Raw genomic sequence first — 21,090 nt, 5'->3', positions numbered from 1 at the left:
TCATATACTATGTTAATTTTATCATTTTAGGTGATTATTAATCCCTTACGTAACAAATCATATTAAACAGTGAATATGCGTTTACGCAGTGGACGTCTGTATTTATACAGATGCATGGATAGGGTCGTTAAGCACCGTAGTGATTAGACACAAAACACAAGTGGAACACCCGTACAAATCTATATAAATTAGAGGTAACACTATTTCGGGTCTTGACAATAAATGCTTCCTTTGCAAGTCCCGATCGCAGTTTTAGCCTTGAGTTTTTTTGAGTTTATATAAAATATCGAACCTCAATGACTCAACTTAACTTTAAAAATATGGCTGGATTGCAAGGAATAACATGTCTGTAAAAAACTTTCATCAGGCTAAATGCGCTGACCAGGATCCCTCACTATTTCAAATTTTAGCAAGAATGAAGTACAAACAGTTAAGATTGAATGCAGTAGAGATAACTCGTCTTAATTAGTAATCGCTCAGTTCCTAATAGTTCGTCATTCATGCTATACGAACCAGCAACATAATGCTAAAAGCACACAATACGTTGCCGATGGTAATAAAGAGAAGGATCCTAATATTACAAAAAGAAATAGAAACAGTAGCCTTTCAGAATCAAACAAGCAAACTCGGTTACTGTGTCACCTAGTCAAGCGGTCAAGGTTAGTCAGATCTGCCGAAGTTTTCAAAGCAAAGCAAATTCCACGCAATAAGCGACTCTAGCAGAGTGGGGCAAAGCGATGTTGGTTCATACCAATATCTTTTTGAATTAAAAAGGATTTTTCCTATGAAACACACGACCGTATAAGTAATCAGAGCAGGTTTTCGTTTTTTTTTAATTTAATACATTAAGTTATAATAAATATGGTGGATTAAGCCCAACTGTACGCGCCGTAAAAATTAGAATATCTTGTTTTTATTTCTTTAATACACGTAATATCTTGTATTTACGGACTCGGTACGCTTGTTATTTCGAACTTCCCTAATGAGAAGTCCGATAAGCGAGCGCTTACAGTTACCTCTATAGTTATAAAAAAACATTGATCTGTATGTAGTGTAATTGTAAGATCATCTAGGGGTATACAAAATATTATCTTACATCTGCAAAAAAAATAAGGCGTGTTTATCAAAGGAAAATCCTATAAACCTTCAAACATATTAAAATCCGTTTGAACAAAAAATGAGACAGTTAATCAAATAATAACTTATATAAAGGAACTATACATTTGTCTCATAAATCGTAACATTGTTCAAATGACCCAACAGAATTCTCCCACAACCGCAGTCGTACTTTGCACGCAAAAATCTCGAGAAGCATGCACCCTCGAATGTCTTAGTGCGTGTAAAAAGACTTTGCTGGGAAATGAAATTTTTAATCCTTCCCGACACTCTGAAATATAACGATTTCCGCGAACAAAGCCCTAAAAGTATACATATCGTGGATACGGAAGTTATAAATATCGCATTTTTTATTGTTGCTAGTTTTTAATCACGCCCAACCAGTCGTGGATGAATCTCTCTGATAATCTATCTAAGTAATATCCGTAAAGTCATTCAAGCAGAGGTGATTCAGCAGAATTTTTTTTATCTTCTACCTGAATACCAGGAAGTTTCTCCACTAGCGAGTGATCTCTGGAGAAAAACGGATGTCATTGAAAACAAAATACGGTCTAAGGACAAACATAAAGCTATATACGTACCTTCGTGTAGAACCCCAATGAAATTTCAAAATAGAAATAAATGACGACGTTGAAAAATGTTAGTAATAGGAGTCATTAGGAAATCAAATAGCCCATATAATTTTTCCCTCAAAACGTCATGTCATAAAAGATTGGACTTGGCGTATCTGCGTAGATTTCTGTCGCTTAAACAAGGAAACGACTTCCGATAGTTTCCAGTGCGATGTACCGACGACATCTTATCTCTGTTAGGTTAGAATAATAAAGTTTTTTTTTCACCAACTTGGACTTACTTAAAAGCTTTTACCAGATACCATTACCTAAGTGATTGTACCTCATACTCCGTTTTCAGCACACTCAGGGGACATTATCAATTTTTTACGTATGCCTCCGGCTTACGTTGCGCCCCAATTACAATATGGTGTTTGGAGACTTTTAGGGGATAACCTACATGCCTATATGGATGATCTTGTAATCTTTTCTAATACCTTAGAGTACATTCACTAAAGTAGAGCTAGTGCTACAGAGACAAAGACAAATAATCTCAGAGTAAAATATCTAAATGTGAGTTTTTAAAAAACCGAACATGTTTATCTAGGTTTTATGTGTCTGGTCTAGGTCTTAAAAGTAGTCCATGGTAAGGTGTCGGCTATTCATAACTTTCCGGTACTTATTAACGTAAAAGGGGGATACAGCACTTTTGCGCTGTAGTGGGTATTACAATCGTATGTAAATATGTAACTCTTCAATCATGACAGCTCCTTTAACAGATCTTACGAAGAAGAGCGTAGATTTATTATGGTCTGAAAAGCATCAACAGGCGTTCGATATCTTAAAAGCGGAATGATGCAGCTTACCTAACTTAAAAATCCCTGATTTAAATAAGGAATTTTTTTTTTTATTGCAACAGACGCCTCAGACCAAGGGGTAAGAGGGGTATTACTTCAGTCATATGATAAACAGTTCTTCCCTATAGCTTTTTATTCACGTAAACTAAAGCCCTCTGAAAGTAAATATGCAGTAATAGGCAAGGAAGGGCTAGGTATCTTTAACCACTAGTACATTTTAAGTTCATAACTATGGCTATCCTGATAAAGTCCTTACTGAACATGAGTCTTTACCGAGTTTTTCAAAGGCTTTAATCACGTCCAAAAGGAACTCGGTGACAAATGATCATTCAGGTCTTTGGAGCCAAGATAAGATATCTACCTGGGAAAGCAAATATCATAGCTGACGCATTATCCCGCAATCCCGCACCATACAGCAAAGAACCATTAATTGGACTAAAAAGATATAGAAACATCCGTGCCTATTGTTAAAACCGTATCTAAACAAGAAAATTCCTTAACCCAAGAGATCGCGAGCATTGAATATCTGGGTCGGAGCGCAGAACTGTTACAAACTGAACAAAGCAAGCGTCAACAGACATAACCCAAACAATAAACACTTCGGAAACGGTGGAAAAACAGGGTTCAGCGGCTAAGCAAAAAACAATACACACTTCGAGCAGAAACCCTAAAGCAAAAGTATATTTAAAGTATGTGTATCAGAATAATGTAATCAAATGTAATATTATATGTAGGTCTGTGACGAGGTAAACCCGAAGAACACAGCAGATGACTAACGACCAGGTATTAGTAATAATCTCTTTCATACCAATCGTCATAAACTGGTTGCATTCCGTCATCCAGGGTTCCCTACTATGTTACAGAAAGCCAAATCACTATTTTACTGGCCTACAATGCTTACAGATATAAAAGCACATAACTGATTGTAACACGTGTCATGAAAACAAGGGACACACTAAGACACCTGTCGTTTAAGTTTAGGGGGCCTATCCTGTGCCAAATCAATCCTTGAAAGAATATACTTAGAATTATTAACAGAGTTACGAGTCTGACAGAGGGAATAAACACTCTTAGTGTTAATAGTTCCTTGACACGTTATATAGAATTAATAGCACTAAAAACAAAAAACACACACCCGCAATTGAGTGCGTTACGAATATTTATGAGTGTAAATCAGTAAATATGGAATTCAACACATAATAATCTGTGACTCGGGTGGTGTAAATCAATAATAATCTCCTTAACACGTGGTGTGAATTCCTTTCCATTAAGAAAACCAATAATATATTTGATCACCCAGAGTCAATCGGTTTGGTAGAATAACGGATAATTAAATAGGAAGTGTCAATGTCTTACGAGTTACAACTCGTGATATTGGATCCAAACTGGATTATAGCGGTTCTCGCGGTTTTATATACCTTTATCAGTTATATCTTGTATCTATTAATTGATGCCGCAAATAGGCCTTATACGGTACGCCGCTAGAACACTTTTCCACATATTCAAGCCAACCATTAATTTATCAAACCATATATATATATATAAATAAATAAAAAAAATTAAAAAAATAAGATAAATATGGATACAAGTGGAGTCAATATAATACACTCCGTAAGAAGTCGGAAGGGTTACAAATTATAATAAAAAAGGAATCACGATAAAATCATAAGCAAAACGTAACCATTAATATACCAAATTATATATGCGTAAAGATTTGAACTCTAACTTAACGCTTTAGTAATGACAAATAAGCTAAAAGTTCATTACATATCCAAAACCTACTGACATATTGTCTGTCCAGGTGATTTATATTCGTAGTCAATGAAAAAAAAAAAATTAAATAAATAAATAAATAAATAAACTAATAATAAATAAAATAAATAAAATAAAATAAAAGAGATTTTAAAGTCTGGAAGTCTAGAAGTGAAAATGTTATCTATGGAATAATCCTATATGAATCTTATACAGGGCTAATAATATATATAGAATTTGTATGGAAACCTTTTTCATATAGTTTGAATAAGGAATATTTATTTAACATAATGCCAACATGAAACTAATATATTGTTCAATTTTGGTACTGTTGTTTTTTTTTTTTCAGACATTCTTCTCATGCGGGTGGAGAATAAAACACTAAAATATCATTTGAAAATACTAAAGTCGTATCTCTTACAGCAAGTAACGTAACTCTTAGCTGGCTGAGAGCAATCTCCTGCCAAGTGACGACGTCATCATTGCCGTATCAGCATTTGTTCCTTTTACCCTCAATAATCTGCTTACACAGGCTTCATCTCGCGCTTGCAAAAGCAGATTGACTGGAGAAAGGAATGCTTAGCCCAAACTTCTCATGGGCAAGGCAGACATTAGGTACAGGTGTCTATCGGTATGCGCAATGCAACTTGTAATCATTTTAAAATTAATAAACAAAATAAGGAAATAGAGTTTCTATAACATCAAAATGAATTAATCTTTTCTGAACCTCATAGACATTTAGAAGTATCACGATATGGATATGGATATTTACTTGCAACATTAGCCTATTACAATCAAGTAAAACATTCATGGGAAATGTCACATTTTTCTTGAAAAACCCAAAGTGATTAGAAACTAGTTACATAGTGGGTTTTTTTTTTTCGTTGCATCTCCTACCTATTAATAAAGTTTTTAAAAAAAAAAATTAACCTCAGAGGATGCGCACGAGAAAATTGAATATGAAACTTTTGTTAGGGCACATAGAATCATGATTAATATTCTCTTGACTCTTATGCTGCCTGGCAATCTTACAAATAGCTCCATTTCCACTTCTTTGTCTAGTAACTTACTACCAGTAATATCGAATTTTCTTTGAGATTCGTATTGATATCTATTTATTTTTTATAATTATGGATATTTTTACAAGTCATCATAGACCTGGATAGGTTCACTCATTGTTAATGCCATGGATAAAAAAGTTTGTACAGCGGATTCTTTTGAATTCCAAAATATCAGCGAATTCATGTGGGTTACGTATGTCTAAATGGCTCTCTTCCCTCCCCTGTATTTTGGATGTCGTCTGAATTTACTTTGCCCTTGTGACAAGTATAATTTCACTTGCAGGCTGATTAATGGAACCTGGTTACAGTATCCTGCAGTACGAGAGTTTCACATCGCAACTTCAAAAAATCGTTCGTCGCAGCGGACGACTACAGTCAAGTAACAACCGCCTACAATGTGAAAGGAATTTCATGGACTTCTTCGACCGACACCGTATCTCGTCGTTAATCTCGTTTTAATGCGGAACGCTCCAGCGGTTGTCGGAATTCGACTACAAAAGGGACATACTTCCGACAATTACGACCCGAAGGATATTCAACTCTACTTTGCTGGCGAAGGACTCGTGCTGGGATTGATTATGATCTATTCAATCGCGAACGGAATCGTGTAGCTTAGGATGCAGAGAATAAAGTATGAGCGCAAAATAGAACGTTGGACCCGCCCAGGCAAATTTTCCCCTTGTTTTAACCATTGAAAAAGGCCGTTTCAATTGCTAAAGGTGGTTGTCTGGAACTGTGTAATGGACGAAAAGTTGTTCGAAAGCTAGTTAAAAGTGAAGTAGTATAACCTCGGTCATGTATCCTATATATATAACAATAAGTATCATGTTATCCTATATAATAATGATCATAAATAACAGAGTCGAATATATCTTTGCGTGTACGCATAGGAATCTCTATTATAAATGATCATAAAATAACAGAATCTAAATATATCTTTGCGTGTACGCATAGGAATCTATTTAAAGTGCACATATATTAATCATAATTATATGAATCCATATACCAATGTATAAACAAATCAGGTAGCCTATAATCAATCTGTTACCTTTTATCTTCCCAATATCTGCAGTTATATATGAGTTAGTATATTGATTAATGAATCAGAAATCAACGAATCAATCAGCATAAACATTAATAATTTTATCAATTCATATATGATATTTTTATCAGTTAAAATATGATTTTTATCATGTTAATCTTCATTCTATGCAATTATCAGAGTACATTAGTATTTTCTGTAGCATAAGTATCTTAAAGAGATGAAGTGAAAAACTGTATCATTATATATATCATGTGATCACTATTATTTACCAATATCATTGTTTATATTTTATTACTTGAATCAATTCATGTACACAATGAATATTTATTTACTTATATATATATATATTCACATAGTGTCTGTATCACACTCCCTATAAGTCAAATGCAAGTTAAGTTTGAGTAATATTCAGTGGGTTTGGTTTGGTAGCTGACCGAGCTAATGTAAGTGTTTACATAATAAAAATATGGAATGTTAGTCCATATATATAAAAGTCTAAAAACTAAAGAGGTCAACCAGATTGCTTGCAGGAATGTGATCAGACTAGAGACGCTAAAGATGACGTATACAATAAGTATGTAGGCTAAGATAACATGCCGTCACCTGTAGTCATTCAATTGTTTATAAACTTAGTCCAAGCTCTGCTTGAGACAACTACCCCGACCTATTATTCAAACGGCCTACGTGATCTGTAGCGTGTCTCATTCGATTGTGTGTTCGTATGAAACTATGTTATATGATAGTATGTTTCATATGTTCGAACTACTGTCTGTTCCTTCATAACTTGTAACAGAGATGGTAGACAAGCAGAACAGAGTTAGCTATCGTCATTAGAAGACCTGTACCTCTTTACCTAAGCTTTATCATGTAGAGGAATAGGATTAGCCATCCTCATTGGCAGAAGCGATCAAGCTATCGTCATAGAAGACTTGTACGATCATACTGATCTTCATCATGTAAAACTTCGGAAGAATATACTATTTTTATACCTTGTGTTTTCTACAAGAACCTCACCGAACCATGAGGTTTAACACATCGTCGTAAAGATAACCCACACGTAGTGTATCTACAAAACCCCAGACACTCCATTGAAGATGGAAGTGCAATACCAACCGACTTAGCGTATAGATTATCGCTAGTCTAACATTACCTCATAGGGCGCCTTATCATACAAGGCACTAGCCCTAAATATACACATATATACATATATACATATATACATATACATATATACATATACATATATACATATACATATATTATACATATACACATATACACATATTACACATATACACATATACACATATTACACATATACACATATACATATATTATACATATACACATATACACATATTACACATATACACATATACACATATACACATATATATATATATATATATATATATATATATATATATATATATATATATATATATATACACACACACATATATACATATACTACATACACATATATATATAATTTATTTATTTATTTATTTTTTATGAAAAAATTCTCGCAAAGTGAAGATGTTCAGCCATGTATGCTAGAATTCCCCTCAACCCGAGGCTAAGGCCGTGATTGTAGGGTAGAAATACGGTTAGTCCGTCAATCCCGCAGGAGAGAGAGAGAACGTAACCTAATGCGCATGGCAGACAATCAGATGGAACTGAGCACTGGCATTACGCATTAGTGACAGCAGACTCAGAGAACGTTCGTCGTTCTCGCACTGCTCTGCCTGAGTTGCCACCTACACCATTCTACGAATGAATAGGTTTACTATCATTATAGAGCAGAAACCAAATCCATCAAACTGGTATATTTAAGCGAAAACTGAATTTGCTAATATAAAAGGCTAACTGGTATTGTCATAACAATACCTTAAATGTTTAAAAATAGGGAAACCGGCAACCCCTGAATAGTTGCAGGGAGAACCGATTAAATGTAATAAGAATAATCGTACTCTCGTTGTCCTCCGTAGGAGTAACTATGGTATGAGTATAAACTTGAACCATACAACCGTGTGATAGTAATATGACGTAAGGGCAAAAATAATATTACTATGATACAACATCGCTTGTTCACCTTTACCCGGCAGATATATATATACATATATCTGACTGGTAAGTTTTATGAACAAACGTAGAGTATTTTAGACACTTGGACAGCTACCTCCCTACTACATTCTGCCTCACCGAGGTAGGGAGAGCCATCACGCGGTAGTGTTTTTGTCAATGAGAAATTATACGCTTACGCGATAGAATGAACACTCATGGCATATCACTATACTTCACTACACTACTATAACTTTCCAATGCAAACATGATTCCAGGCTACGCAAAGATTTAAGAATCACAGATAGGGTATTACCCTCCAAAGACACTATCGTAGGGCCCGAAGGCATCACAGGTCTTTGGAGGGATAAATTCTACTGGACGGGTAACTTGTGTTACACGCCTGGAGGAAGACCTCCTTACACTATCACGTTCTAGTTTACGTACCTATGATTCATAAGCCTTCCACGCAGAATCAGACATATTTTCACACTCGTTGCAGCGCTCATCAAACACACAAACATGTTTCCTACAATTCGCGCACACTGTATGAGGGTCTACCGAAGTTTTCGGTAGCCTAACCTTGCATTCTTCCACACAACATACTCTGGCCTAGTCGAACTACCTAGATCCAGACATCGTAAGTTTAAGGAAAAATCAAGCCAAAATAAAAACAATCCACAATTAGCGTATGCCTAACCACCGATCCTAATCAAATAACCAAAAATCAATCGGGATACTCAAGTGACCAAAAGAGTTCCAAAATCCAATGACGGAGGTGCAGAAAACACTTGTTGTCTGCACCGGTGACAGAAAAATATCTGACAGAAAATGGGAATGGTTCCTTACGCCCGCCTCCCAGCGGCGGGAATGGGTACTACCACCTGCCGACACTGCGTGTGCCGGGAGTTTTTGAAATTCTGTCGGACTTCGGAGAATACAAGCTATATATATATCTGGCAGGTAAGATTCATGAGCAAACATTTAATTACTTGTAAACAACATGAGGTCAAGCCTTGGAGGTATGCATCAAGATAGCTTGGAGTCAAGTGCTGGGTATTTCAGCAATTCCCACAGATACCCAGCAATCCACAGCACTGGAATAGCATGGATCAGCCACAGTTACTGATTTGGAATAAACACCAAAGCAACAGCAAAGAATTGGGAACACCTGAAAATCATTAACCACAGCACTGAAATACCATGGAGTAGCCACAGTTACTGATTTGGAATAAACACCATAGCAACAGCAAAGCATTAGGAACACCTGAAAATCATTAACTTCAAATCACACTATAGATGCTGTTAATAAAAAATATTGCAGCAAATAATCCTACAGATCTTGTTTCAACTGAACAAAATTGAGATTCAAATGCTGAAAAACTCAAGAACAGCAGCAGCCTGAAGTCAAAGACAACAGAAGCAGCATATGTAATCTAATGCTGTATAATACAGCAATTGAGAGCAAAGTCTGGCAGCAGGATTAGACATGGTACCAGAATGGATCTGTTTGTAATGATGTACCACTAAGCCTCAAAACCACAGTGTTAGCTAGCATAAACATATTTGACGGCAGTATGTGGTAATAAATATAACACTGGTCATCAGATTTCGGTTGTTGCAAATTATCCAAGATAAGCAAATCCTGATTGAACACTAACAACGTATGCCTTAAATAGACTCGACAAACATTCACTATGTACTCTTTAGACTTCAACTCTTTTACTCCAGAAGGATGATCTTTTTTCACTTACAGTTCAGTAACAAGATTATCATCAACCTCTTGTTTATACAGTTTTCTCTTCTATTTTCAGTCAGGTCTGCATGAAAGATGAGATGCACCACAGATGGAGATGAAACATTGCACCAATTAAGCTGTACATGGCCTTTTGAGGTGGGTTAAGAAGAAACAGATGTTGCCACAAGTTCATCATGAGGACATTCATGAATTGTGAATTTAACATACACAAAAAGAGGATCAGCTCTGTTGTTTCACTGCATTGACAATATAATAAAACTGCAATCCAAAATTTGTTTTCCAGCTATTCCTGTTTACTCAAAGACCAACAAATGTGTCCAAAATGTTAGATTTTCAGCAGTGGCCCTAGTTTTGGGTAATTCTAAAAGTGATCACCTCAATGACAAGAGGTATGTGTAAACTCTGGAAACTGTCTTATGATACAGGACTACAATATGGGACAGACCTCATTAATAGTCTACTAACTTAACTCATCTAAACCACCAAAATGTGGAAAATTAACATGGTTGCAAATGATGATCCAAGCTAGTTGAAATCATTTCTTACCCCAGAGCAAACAAGAACCAAAGAATTGTGCTTGTGGGCAAGGATGACATCACCAGAAAACAATGCAATATGTTATCAATGGATACTGTACTATGACTTGGCATTCATTTGCACAACCAATATGTAAGCAATTACAAAAGTCTATATTCATACAGGAATGTTTGCATATACCAAGAAATATAAACTTTACTAGTCAGAAGTGATGAACACTAACTAAATCTGGTAAAACCTCAAACATAAATTTTGCTTAAAATTTAATGGTAAATATCAACTAACCTGGTCATTGTACGTCCACATCTGATTGCCACCCATGCCGTGACAACGAACAAGTTTTACTGGACCACTTGGGTTAGATGCATCCAAACAATTATCGTCCGACATAATCTGCTGTCGTTTTGTGTAAGCAAATACCTGCAAATAAAACAAAGATGAGAAAAATCTGATCAAGCATTTACATATTTTACCAATATACTACAGTGTATCACTTTTATATTTCAAAAATATGCAGAAATCAACTATGAACTGTATATTCATGAAAAGCAAAAAAATGGAAAATTCAGAGCAAAATACAACTTGTATAAAAAGCTGAAGAGCATGCAGAACTAACAAATTATAAGTAGTAAGATCCATGCACACAAACACATTGTAAATACCACATTACAGTACTTTATTGTAGACAACATGCAAGCAATGATCATACCAAAATTAGGTACTAGTAAGCTAGACTTTCACCTAAAGCAAGTACAGGCATACACACCAACCAAAAGTGCAATAATATGTAACAAGACCACACAGCTAACTTGGAAGGAAATACTAGACAATGTTATTTACTACCACTCAAAGAATTATTTACTGTCATTTATGTTTAAATGTGCTGATCTTTGCAAACAAAACACTAGAGGTTGCTGCTGATTGGCAGAATGTCAGTACTACTGTACTGTAATCTGGTAAAACAAAGAACTATACTAGTATACTCCATATGAAGATAAATCTTTGCTGAAACATAATGGAGTCGTGTGAACACTTACAGTTATTTAATCAACAGGATCGCAAGAAAATTTCACATTGTTAGGAAAGGACATCATAAGGTTCAGTGTTACACTGACCTTAACAACACAGATGTAAAAAATAAAATAAAAACCTCAACACCATCACCCAAAGTTAGTTTACCAAATCAACAAAAATCACAAGGTGAAAGATAAAACTTATAATGCATGTAGAATTCCATCAAGACAAATTTTCTGTCACAGACCTGATGATAGCTACTTCGTCCACAGTCTGATAATTTTAACTGGTCACTGCCATCAGCATATAAACATTTCTTTTCTTCTGAGAGCATGATCTGTTGGGTTTACAGTGTCCAAAATAATATCAACTTAATCATGTTCTGTATGAGTACTGGTAGGTAAGAGAGAGTTCGTGTAGAAAATAATCCTGATCACTGAAACCATCTTCAAGCAAAAGCGTTACTGCCAAAATGCCTTCAGGAAATGGGATGCTGGCAGTTGGCATAATTATTATCAGAGATTCTTGGTGTTATAAGCACCTAGGGCATTTATACCCCATTTTACAACCAGAGTCATAAGTAGAACCATATATAATTAATTACGCCTTCTTTGTTACACACAAAAACACACATTTCTGTGACCTGCATCATCAACTAGGGTGACTATATCCCTTAGTATTTCTAAAAGGGAAAACTGTATTTGAAAAATTACATAACTGATAACTTGCAAATGACATCAAGCAAAGGGATGCGTGTGGGGCTGAATGTACAGTGTACCACGTGAAGTGAGAATCAATGGGTATTATTAGTAAAGTTTATCATAATTAGAAAAATGTTAAATCTAAACCAATATAAGGCAACTAGCCAATGTTTTTCGAGATAGGGATTTTGATGTAGAGTGCTCATTCTTAAACTATGCACAAGTCCAAAAGCCTACAGCTTTGCCATAAGTTTTTAAAGCCAATACTGCATCTGTATGCTCATTCAGACCTATAATAATCATGCACTTTACACTGTCATGCACCGAGCTCTGACCAAGCTTTACATACATATACTTCACTATACTAAGGACAGTTACTAAATCTACATGCACATACATAGGTGTTAGTGACAAGAAGCACCCACGTAAAGAACAAGTAGTTCCCATCTACATCTTTTGCTATACATACACAAACCATACACATGGTATGGCTCTTGCACTATATTAACTACATCAAACTAACAAGAAATTAAAAAAAAAAATTTAAGCTGAGACTATGCAGTGCATATGAATAGCTATCAATTAATCCAACCTGATTTCCACCAAGACCATGGCAATAGCTGGTGCCAAGATTTTCTCCACTCTTACGACCTAAAGTATCCAAGCAGCTTTGTGTCTCTGCATTTCGAATCTACAGATTTCATAAATTAGTTAGTCATGTTTCAAGATGAGAGACAGCAAATTTTATGGATTTCTATACTATGACCTGAAAATCTAGGAGTTAGGGGTGATATATGTATTTCTCCACTTGGGTGACAAATTTGATCACCACACTGAACTGAAACTGCAAATTACTTGAATGTAAAAATGGAACTTGAACCGATGAAACTAAAGATCACATTTTGTATAGTATATCAATCTCAATGATACTTTTTATTCTGTTACTCAAAGCCGTTCCTATTATCTTAAAAGTTTTGCATTTACAAAATTACTGTGGAATAGTTCAATTTCAATTATTTTCACTTTGTAACATGTATACACTTTTCTATCATTTCAATAACAATGTTTTCAAAGGAAAAAATTTTTGCAGGATAACTTACCTCCCCTAAATAATAATAGTCCAATGGCATTTGAGACTCGGGATAAATATTTTCAAGGAACCATCTGAAACTCTTACATTTCAGTTCCTCCCTTAACTTTCGTCTGGCACTTACATCACCATAATCGACACTTCTTGCTCCTGCAAAGTTTGGAATCAAATTAATAACCAACATTACACAAATCAAAGACTATTTCACTTAATGACTAAATATTAATCAAACTTACTGTGTAAATGTAAGGAAAACAAAAGCTTAAACCATGCAAACATATATGAACACAATTACAACTGAACTAGTGACAATAAAACAAAATGTTGAACGAAAACAAACAGGAAATACAAGGGAAGGATAGGACTGGGCAGGAACAGGATAAGAGGCAAACAAATTCATAAACAACTGAGACATAAACAATAATTTAAGTTTTTTCTCTATCAAATGAAAAATAAAGCCATATGCAAACAAGGTTCACTTCACAGAGGAATATCATGTTAAGAATATCATGTTAATATAGGGACATTGTTGGGTAATTACCACTAACTTTATGGCTGCAACAAAACTTGATGAATGCAGTCTACAAATACAGCATACTGGCAAGATCCAGGTTCCAACATATAATCCTATTGTGGCAATCAAAATAGCAATATAAGGAGCTAATAGCAACACTATGTGCTAGGTGCAAAACTGCTTCTGCTAAAACAACACCGCATTTCAAATGTCATCTAAAAATTTCTACATAACGCTACTGCCGTTCACTACAATCTTGCAGGCAAGTTCTAAAGTTCTACACACTGCTTTTATGTGCGTGTCCATCACCATAGCATTCATCTGTGCTCTACACTCATGCTTAATTATTTGTCTATAAAAATTGAAAAGTTAATTTTTGTACTGATTAGTTTCTAACCCCAAACACTGAAAAACTATTGCCAAAAAGAAAGACTACATACACAAGAAAATAATTAGAAAACAAATATCCTTTCAAAACAACACAACTAACTTTTCATTCATACACATGTATCAATGAAACTTACAAGGTCCTGTCTATGGAAACTAGGAAAACCCTACCAAACTATTTTTCTTTTTCTTTTGTTGCAATCATTCAAAACTAATAGGGAGGCTTAGAATGCATAACTAGTAAAGATATCTACCTTACACACACACAAAACAACATGCCACAAATACTATCATCTTTTAAACTACTATGCAAAGTATACTATTTCCAAATTAATCAAAATGATTCTCATTGTTATTCAAAGATTCATTTATTCCATAACATCAACCTAAAACACACACAGATCTATATTTCTGTTCAGTCAGTTTATTGTGGTCTGCACCCATGGTTAGCTGTCAGATTTTTTTGTTATCATGAATGATGAACTCTTATCTTTGAAGGGTATCAAGGCTAATCTAAATTACCCTCTGAGGAAGGAATACAAGTGTTGTATGGTAAAAAGCAGTGTAAAAACAAGCTGAGATGTAAAAGTGTGGTGAAGATTAAATGCATAAATGTTAACAGCAACAGTGACAGATATAATTTGAGATATTTATGTATGAATGTATATATGTATGTAGTATGATAGTGTGAGTGCAGTTTGGTCAGGATGAAAGGCAAACGTGCAGCCTGACCTGGGTTAATGCTGTAATAGAATTCTTTCCAGTCGTCCAACCACACCTCGGCGAGACGCGCGTTGTTTTTGTTAACAATTTTGGATGTGCCCCCTGGAAACGTGTAGGGGGTGGACTTGCGGAACACATGACCCACGTGGGAGCAAGTGGCGATCTCTAACGTACCCCCACACATCCACACCTGCAGAGGGTGATTCAGCCACACATGAGCAAAGCCGTGCCGGTGGGGGCAGTACTACTACAATGTGAATGATTCTAGCCCACCAATGGTAAGTTTAATTTACTTAAAATGTACCCTGAGGAACCCAGGCTGTGGCTAAAGCACACATACAAGTCCACCACCTTTCAAGCAAGTTCATAGTTCCTTTAAGCACCAGCACATGTGCTGTACAGATATAGACATATGCTTAGTACCACAAGTCTGGCTATTGCTAAAGGGGTTTCTTATATTTCAATAAAATCTAAGTAGAACAAAATGTGGTACAGTATATTTACAGTGCAAGAATCATCATATGTCAGGTTTTCATTAATAATAACAATCTTTTCATATTCTCAGTAATAGCCAGTTGAATGATTTCTACCAATGCCCACCACGATATATATCTGCAACAAGTTCTAGTTAGTAGAGAAAGCTTTAGTTCATATGCTATGTACTGTTAATAAAGTTAGTAAGATGATGCATTATTTCAGAGTAAAGTAAGGGTTGAAATTGCATGTCATGCAACATCACTGAGATGTACTGCAAATCACCTGGAATCAGTGTACTTACTAAATACAATACTATACTCCAAAATAATGTAAAATACTCTTTTGTCAATTACCTGTTATTGCATTGTACATTAGTGTATTTATGTCTGCTTTCATAAGTCCAAGGTTTGTCATTTCTTTCACTCATCTCATACAATACAAATTCACAATATGGTAAACTTAATGAAATGTGATGCATTAAACATGAAACTTACAAATTGTATTCTAAAACCTTCAAATGGAGTGATGAAAACAGAGACAATACAAAGTTAAAATCCTATGTGAAGCAAAATGACAGTTTTAACTGTCACAGGCTGGTTGGAGGCTTGACAGTCTTCATTATGTATCTGCTAGGTAAGGGCTTTACTGCCATGAGGAATGGATGATAGGCATTGCCTTGCAACTCAATCCTGAAAGAATTTGTTAGTAGGGTTTTTTTTCTCTCTCTTCATTGCAGTGTAAGTCTTCACAGACACTCCATTAGCAGTTAGTGCCTGACTTGCGTTGGCACCAATTGAAGACATACACAGGAGTACATATTCAATGCAAAAGCAGTTAGGATGGAGAGAGAGAGAGGGTGATGGGCATATCAAAGGATGAGTAAGGAGGAGGAAGAGGTGTTTGAAGTCAATAACAGGGGGTCATTTGGGGAAGGGAGAGATGGTGGAGGGTACCTGGATTCATTTCAAAGAAAAAGTCTCTCCATTCGTCCATCCAAACCTCAGCCACTCGGGCCGAGTTCTTCATGACCACGTTGACAACCCCTCCAGGGAAGGAGTAAGGAGACTTGTCGCGGAACACATGGCCCACGTGAGAGCAGGGGATGATCTCAAGGGTGCCCCCGCACTGCCAAATCTGAATAGCACTCAGGTCAGCGTACAATTATTGCAACTAGCCCATTTGAGATAGGTCTAAATAATCTGTTAGTTTCTGATATCACCCATACAGAAAACAAGGAGGCCCATAATTACAGAATGGAAAACTTAAGAGAGGAGAAGGAAAAGCCTGATATTCACATATCAATAAGTACTTGTTATACAGTGAAACTTTTCAACTGTTATACCGTTTACTATATATATATTATATAAGAATGTGGCTTATCTGCTGATATGAGTAAATTAGGATGAAAAAGTATATAAAATACAAAGAAAAATAATGTAATTACTCTTCCTATGCTGTTATACACACTGCATTAACATTCTAAGTAAGCCTTATTAATTACTGAAGCATCCTTTTCACCTAATATGATACTATACATGAGTTAATAGATGTACATTATAGCTGACAATATAACCAAGTGTCCTACTTCCAGTCATCTATAATTCAGTGGTTTTAGGAAAATGCTGAAAGAAAAGTACTGCAACTTCTAGAAAGTCTCGATAAAAGACAATGATAATAATAATAATGAAACAGAGAAAGAACACAGTTAAAGACCTACGTAGATAAGATGGGAATTCAGGCAGGTGTGCAAGATGCAAGAGGGGAAAGAACCTGTTTTACACCTAACCATGTAGTACAGGATAAGCAACTACCTCAAGATTTATTGGCTAGGACTGCATTTTAATGTCTCTTAATCTTTACCAGTTTTGGAAGTTCAAGTTCTGAGAGTAATTCAGATTTCCCTCTACTTTTTAATCAATTTATCTACAACTACACTTCCTCCTACAAGTAAACTGCTGTTTTTGGGAAATATTGCAATTCATAGGCATTCTCTTATTGATGCAGTTCACAGGAGGTCTTGGGACCATTTTTAAAGCTTGGTCATAATACAGAACGTACATGGTAGACATCATAATTCAATGCCTCACTGGCTCTCTGCATGTCCAGCAATTTCTTCAAGTAATGATTCAGTGCTCAAAGATACAACATTTTCAATAATGGATCAACTTCCATAAAACCAAATACATAGCAATAATTGCCCTTCAATCATATGATATTCATCCTGCACTCCATTTCCCAAACAATGGCCTTCCTGAATTTTTACAAAGAGATGACATACAAAAAAAAGGGAAATTTCAATGGAAAACATAGAAGAGTGTAAACATTTAAAATAGTAGATGACTGAACTAGAACACTTGATTTAAACTGCACTGCACTTTATGTCATCTCACAGATGAACCAGCATCAGGGAATATTCTTTGATTTCTGCAAAAAAGTAGAGATAGTAAGACTGCTCACAATCAACTGGATGTTGATAAGCTGGAACAAAAAAATTACATCAAAATGTATAACACCACCAATAATGTACCTGGCTTTATCATCATAGCAATTAGCAATATGTCCTCTTAACATAACTTTGAAGAAGTATGTTACACCTTACAGCATAATCTATACTTACCAAACTTCTATTTCACACACATTACTTTTCACCCCATGTTAAGTAGAGAATAACAATTTAGACATTTAGACCCTATGTGACCTCTTATAATATCCAGCTACATTTGTGGAGTTACAATATCTATTGTACCCTGTACCAAGATGGAAAAACTTTAATATTGTAATATCTTACCCTGAATGACATTTCCAAATTCTCTCCACCCCAGATATCCATGCCTTCGTCATATCGACCAATTTTCTCAAAATAATCCTTATCGATGGCAAATAATCCACCAGCCATGGTTGGAGTCCTGAGAGGTTGTGTTCTGTCACCACCGCGTCTCTCCATTTCTCTTTGAGGAACCCGATACCTGATGAGGACATAGTCAATTAGTGAATCTTATTTTTAAATAATACATTATCGTAATACTACTACTGTTGTAGGAAGAAGGAAATTATGCCTAAATACATTTCAGGGGAGCACTTTCAGAGAGACAAGATCTTCACTGAGAGAAGGGCACTGGTTGAGAGCAATCCTTTAATTTTCTCCAGGTCAATGGCTCTGAAGTCTAGATGTTAAGCAATAAATTATCTGAATATAGCATTGTAGAAAGAAAGGAACTATACCTAACCTAAATGCACCTCTGGGGAACAGTCTCAGGAGACATGACCTTCACTGAGGGAAAGGGCAATGGTTGTGAGCACTCTTGTAATGGAACAAGGCTAAAACCGCTGCCCTACTATTAGTGTTCAGTGGATTTAAAATTTAGATCTTGAAATGCCATTTGTCCTCTTAAGACCAGACTAACAACACACACAGTGAAATATTCTATACTTTGTACTTCTTTGATATATACTACTAATCTTGGCTTAAAAGACCATTTGTCCTCTTCAAACCAAACTAAGAATACAGTGAAATATTCCATATTTTGTACTTCTGTGATACCTATATACTACAATCTTGACTTAGTAGGTTGTTTGTTCTCATCAAACCAAACTAACAATGTAATAATAATGTTCTGTTTTTTGTACTTCTGTGATATATACTAGTACTAACCTTGTTTTAAAAATCACCAAATCACTACAGATAAAAGTCTTACCATCTGAAGTTTAATTTCCAGTTAAAACCGCCCCAGGTCATGTCAGAAGCCGTTACATATTCAAAGGTCTCATCCGATATGACATCAATAATAGGGCATACCACGCGAGTTCTGAAAAAAAAAAAAAGAATAAGGGATCAAAATTTCAATTTAGCAGCCATGAGTCAAAATAAAGATGTTTTAAATGGACCTCAAAATGCATTTTTACATAGCTGAACGAAAAATTCTTTAAGAGTAAGACCAGGATTTCAAATACCTTAAAACATATGAATGGTTAAAAACATTATAGTCCTTTATTTTCAAGTAGTTTAATCACTCGACAAACGAGACAAACATAAAAAATAAAACGGTACTGAATTAACGAGAGAGAGAGAGACCTTACAGACCTTACAGTTCGTTCGGGTTGCCCCAGGTCCCTCAGTGTGAGGCACCTCTAATGTCTACCAGAGAGTTGCTAGTACATCTTCCGGTATATTTTGCATCTTCCAATCTTGGATGGTCTGGGATGCAGTTTAGATATTTGTCGAGCTTATTCTTAAACACATCTACGCTCACTCCTGATATATTCCTCAGATGAGCTGGCAACGCATTGAATAGACGCTGCATTATCGATGCTGGTGTTCGTAGTGGATTAATGTCCTTGGTGCCTTTCCTTATTTTTCCTGGTATTGTTTTGGGCACTATTAATCTACCTCTGCTTGCTCTTTCTGATATTTTTAGTTCCATGATATTTTCTGTTATTCCTTCTATCTGTTTCATGCCTGAATTATCATGTAGCGTTTCTCTTCTCCTTTCTAGACTATATAATTTAATTGATTGTAGTCTTTCCCAGTATTCAAGGTCCTTAACTTCTTCTATTCTAGCTGTAAAGGACCTTTGTACACTCTCTATTTGTGCAATATCCTTTTGATAGTGTGGTACCATATCATATTGCAATATTCAAGTGGACTACGAACATATGTTTTATAAAGCATAATCATGTGTTTTCAGGCTTTTCTTGTTTTGAAGTGCCCGTAACAACATTCCACCCATTTTTGCTTTACATTTTGCCAAAAGAATTGCTATTTGATCATTGCATAACAATGTTCCTATTCATCATCACACCAAGGTCTTTAACTGCTTCCTTATTTGTGATTGTCTCATTATTAGGTCCCCTATATGCATATAGCTTTCCTTCTCTGTCTCCATAATTTATTGATTCAAATTTATCAGAGTTAAATACCATCCTATTTTCCTCTGCCCAATCATATACTTTGTTAAGGTCTCTTTGTAGAGCGTTCCTATCTTCATCACAAGTAATTTCTCTACTTATTCTTGTGTCATCAGCGCAAACTACTCACTACCGAATCCTTAACTTACTGTCTATGTCTTCAATCATAATAACAAACAGTATTGCAGCTAACACCGTACCTGTGGCACACCGGATATTACCTTGGTTTTCATCCGATTTCTCATCAAGTTTGCAATAACTATCTGTTTTCTGTTGTGTAAAAATTCTTTTAACCATCTTCCTATTTTATCTACGATATTGTGTTTTCTAATTTTCTTTGCTAATATATTATGGTCTACTTTGTCAAAAGCTTTTGCAAAGTCTAGATAAACCACATCTGTTTCCATTTTCGCTTTTCATATTTTTGAATATGTTCTCACGGTGGACTAACAGTTGGGTTTGTGTACTTTTTCCGGGTACGAACCGTGTTGTCCTATATTAAACAAATTATTTTTTATTAAATGTTTCATAATATTT

At 35.4% G+C, this 21,090-nt stretch overlaps 1 protein-coding gene across 1 annotated transcript in view; it reads right to left on the bottom strand.

Moving 5' to 3' along the window:
• The window catches only part of LOC135206037 (polypeptide N-acetylgalactosaminyltransferase 5-like), a gene marked incomplete in the record, with an annotated part of 590,860 nt that overhangs the window by 14,184 nt on the left and 555,586 nt on the right, over positions 1 to 21,090 (bottom strand). Inside the window, 6 exon segments of the mRNA XM_064237212.1 lie at positions 11,028 to 11,162; positions 12,004 to 12,093; positions 13,558 to 13,697; positions 15,181 to 15,361; positions 18,437 to 18,614; positions 19,344 to 19,454. Of these exon segments, the coding sequence (XP_064093282.1) occupies positions 11,028 to 11,162; positions 12,004 to 12,093; positions 13,558 to 13,697; positions 15,181 to 15,361; positions 18,437 to 18,614; positions 19,344 to 19,454 (835 nt within the window).

The sequence above is a fragment of the Macrobrachium nipponense genome, chromosome 29 (assembly GCF_015104395.2).
Source record: "Macrobrachium nipponense isolate FS-2020 chromosome 29, ASM1510439v2, whole genome shotgun sequence".
Classification (NCBI taxonomy): domain Eukaryota; kingdom Metazoa; phylum Arthropoda; class Malacostraca; order Decapoda; family Palaemonidae; genus Macrobrachium; species Macrobrachium nipponense.
This window is presented reverse-complemented; position numbering and strand designations above follow the sequence as displayed.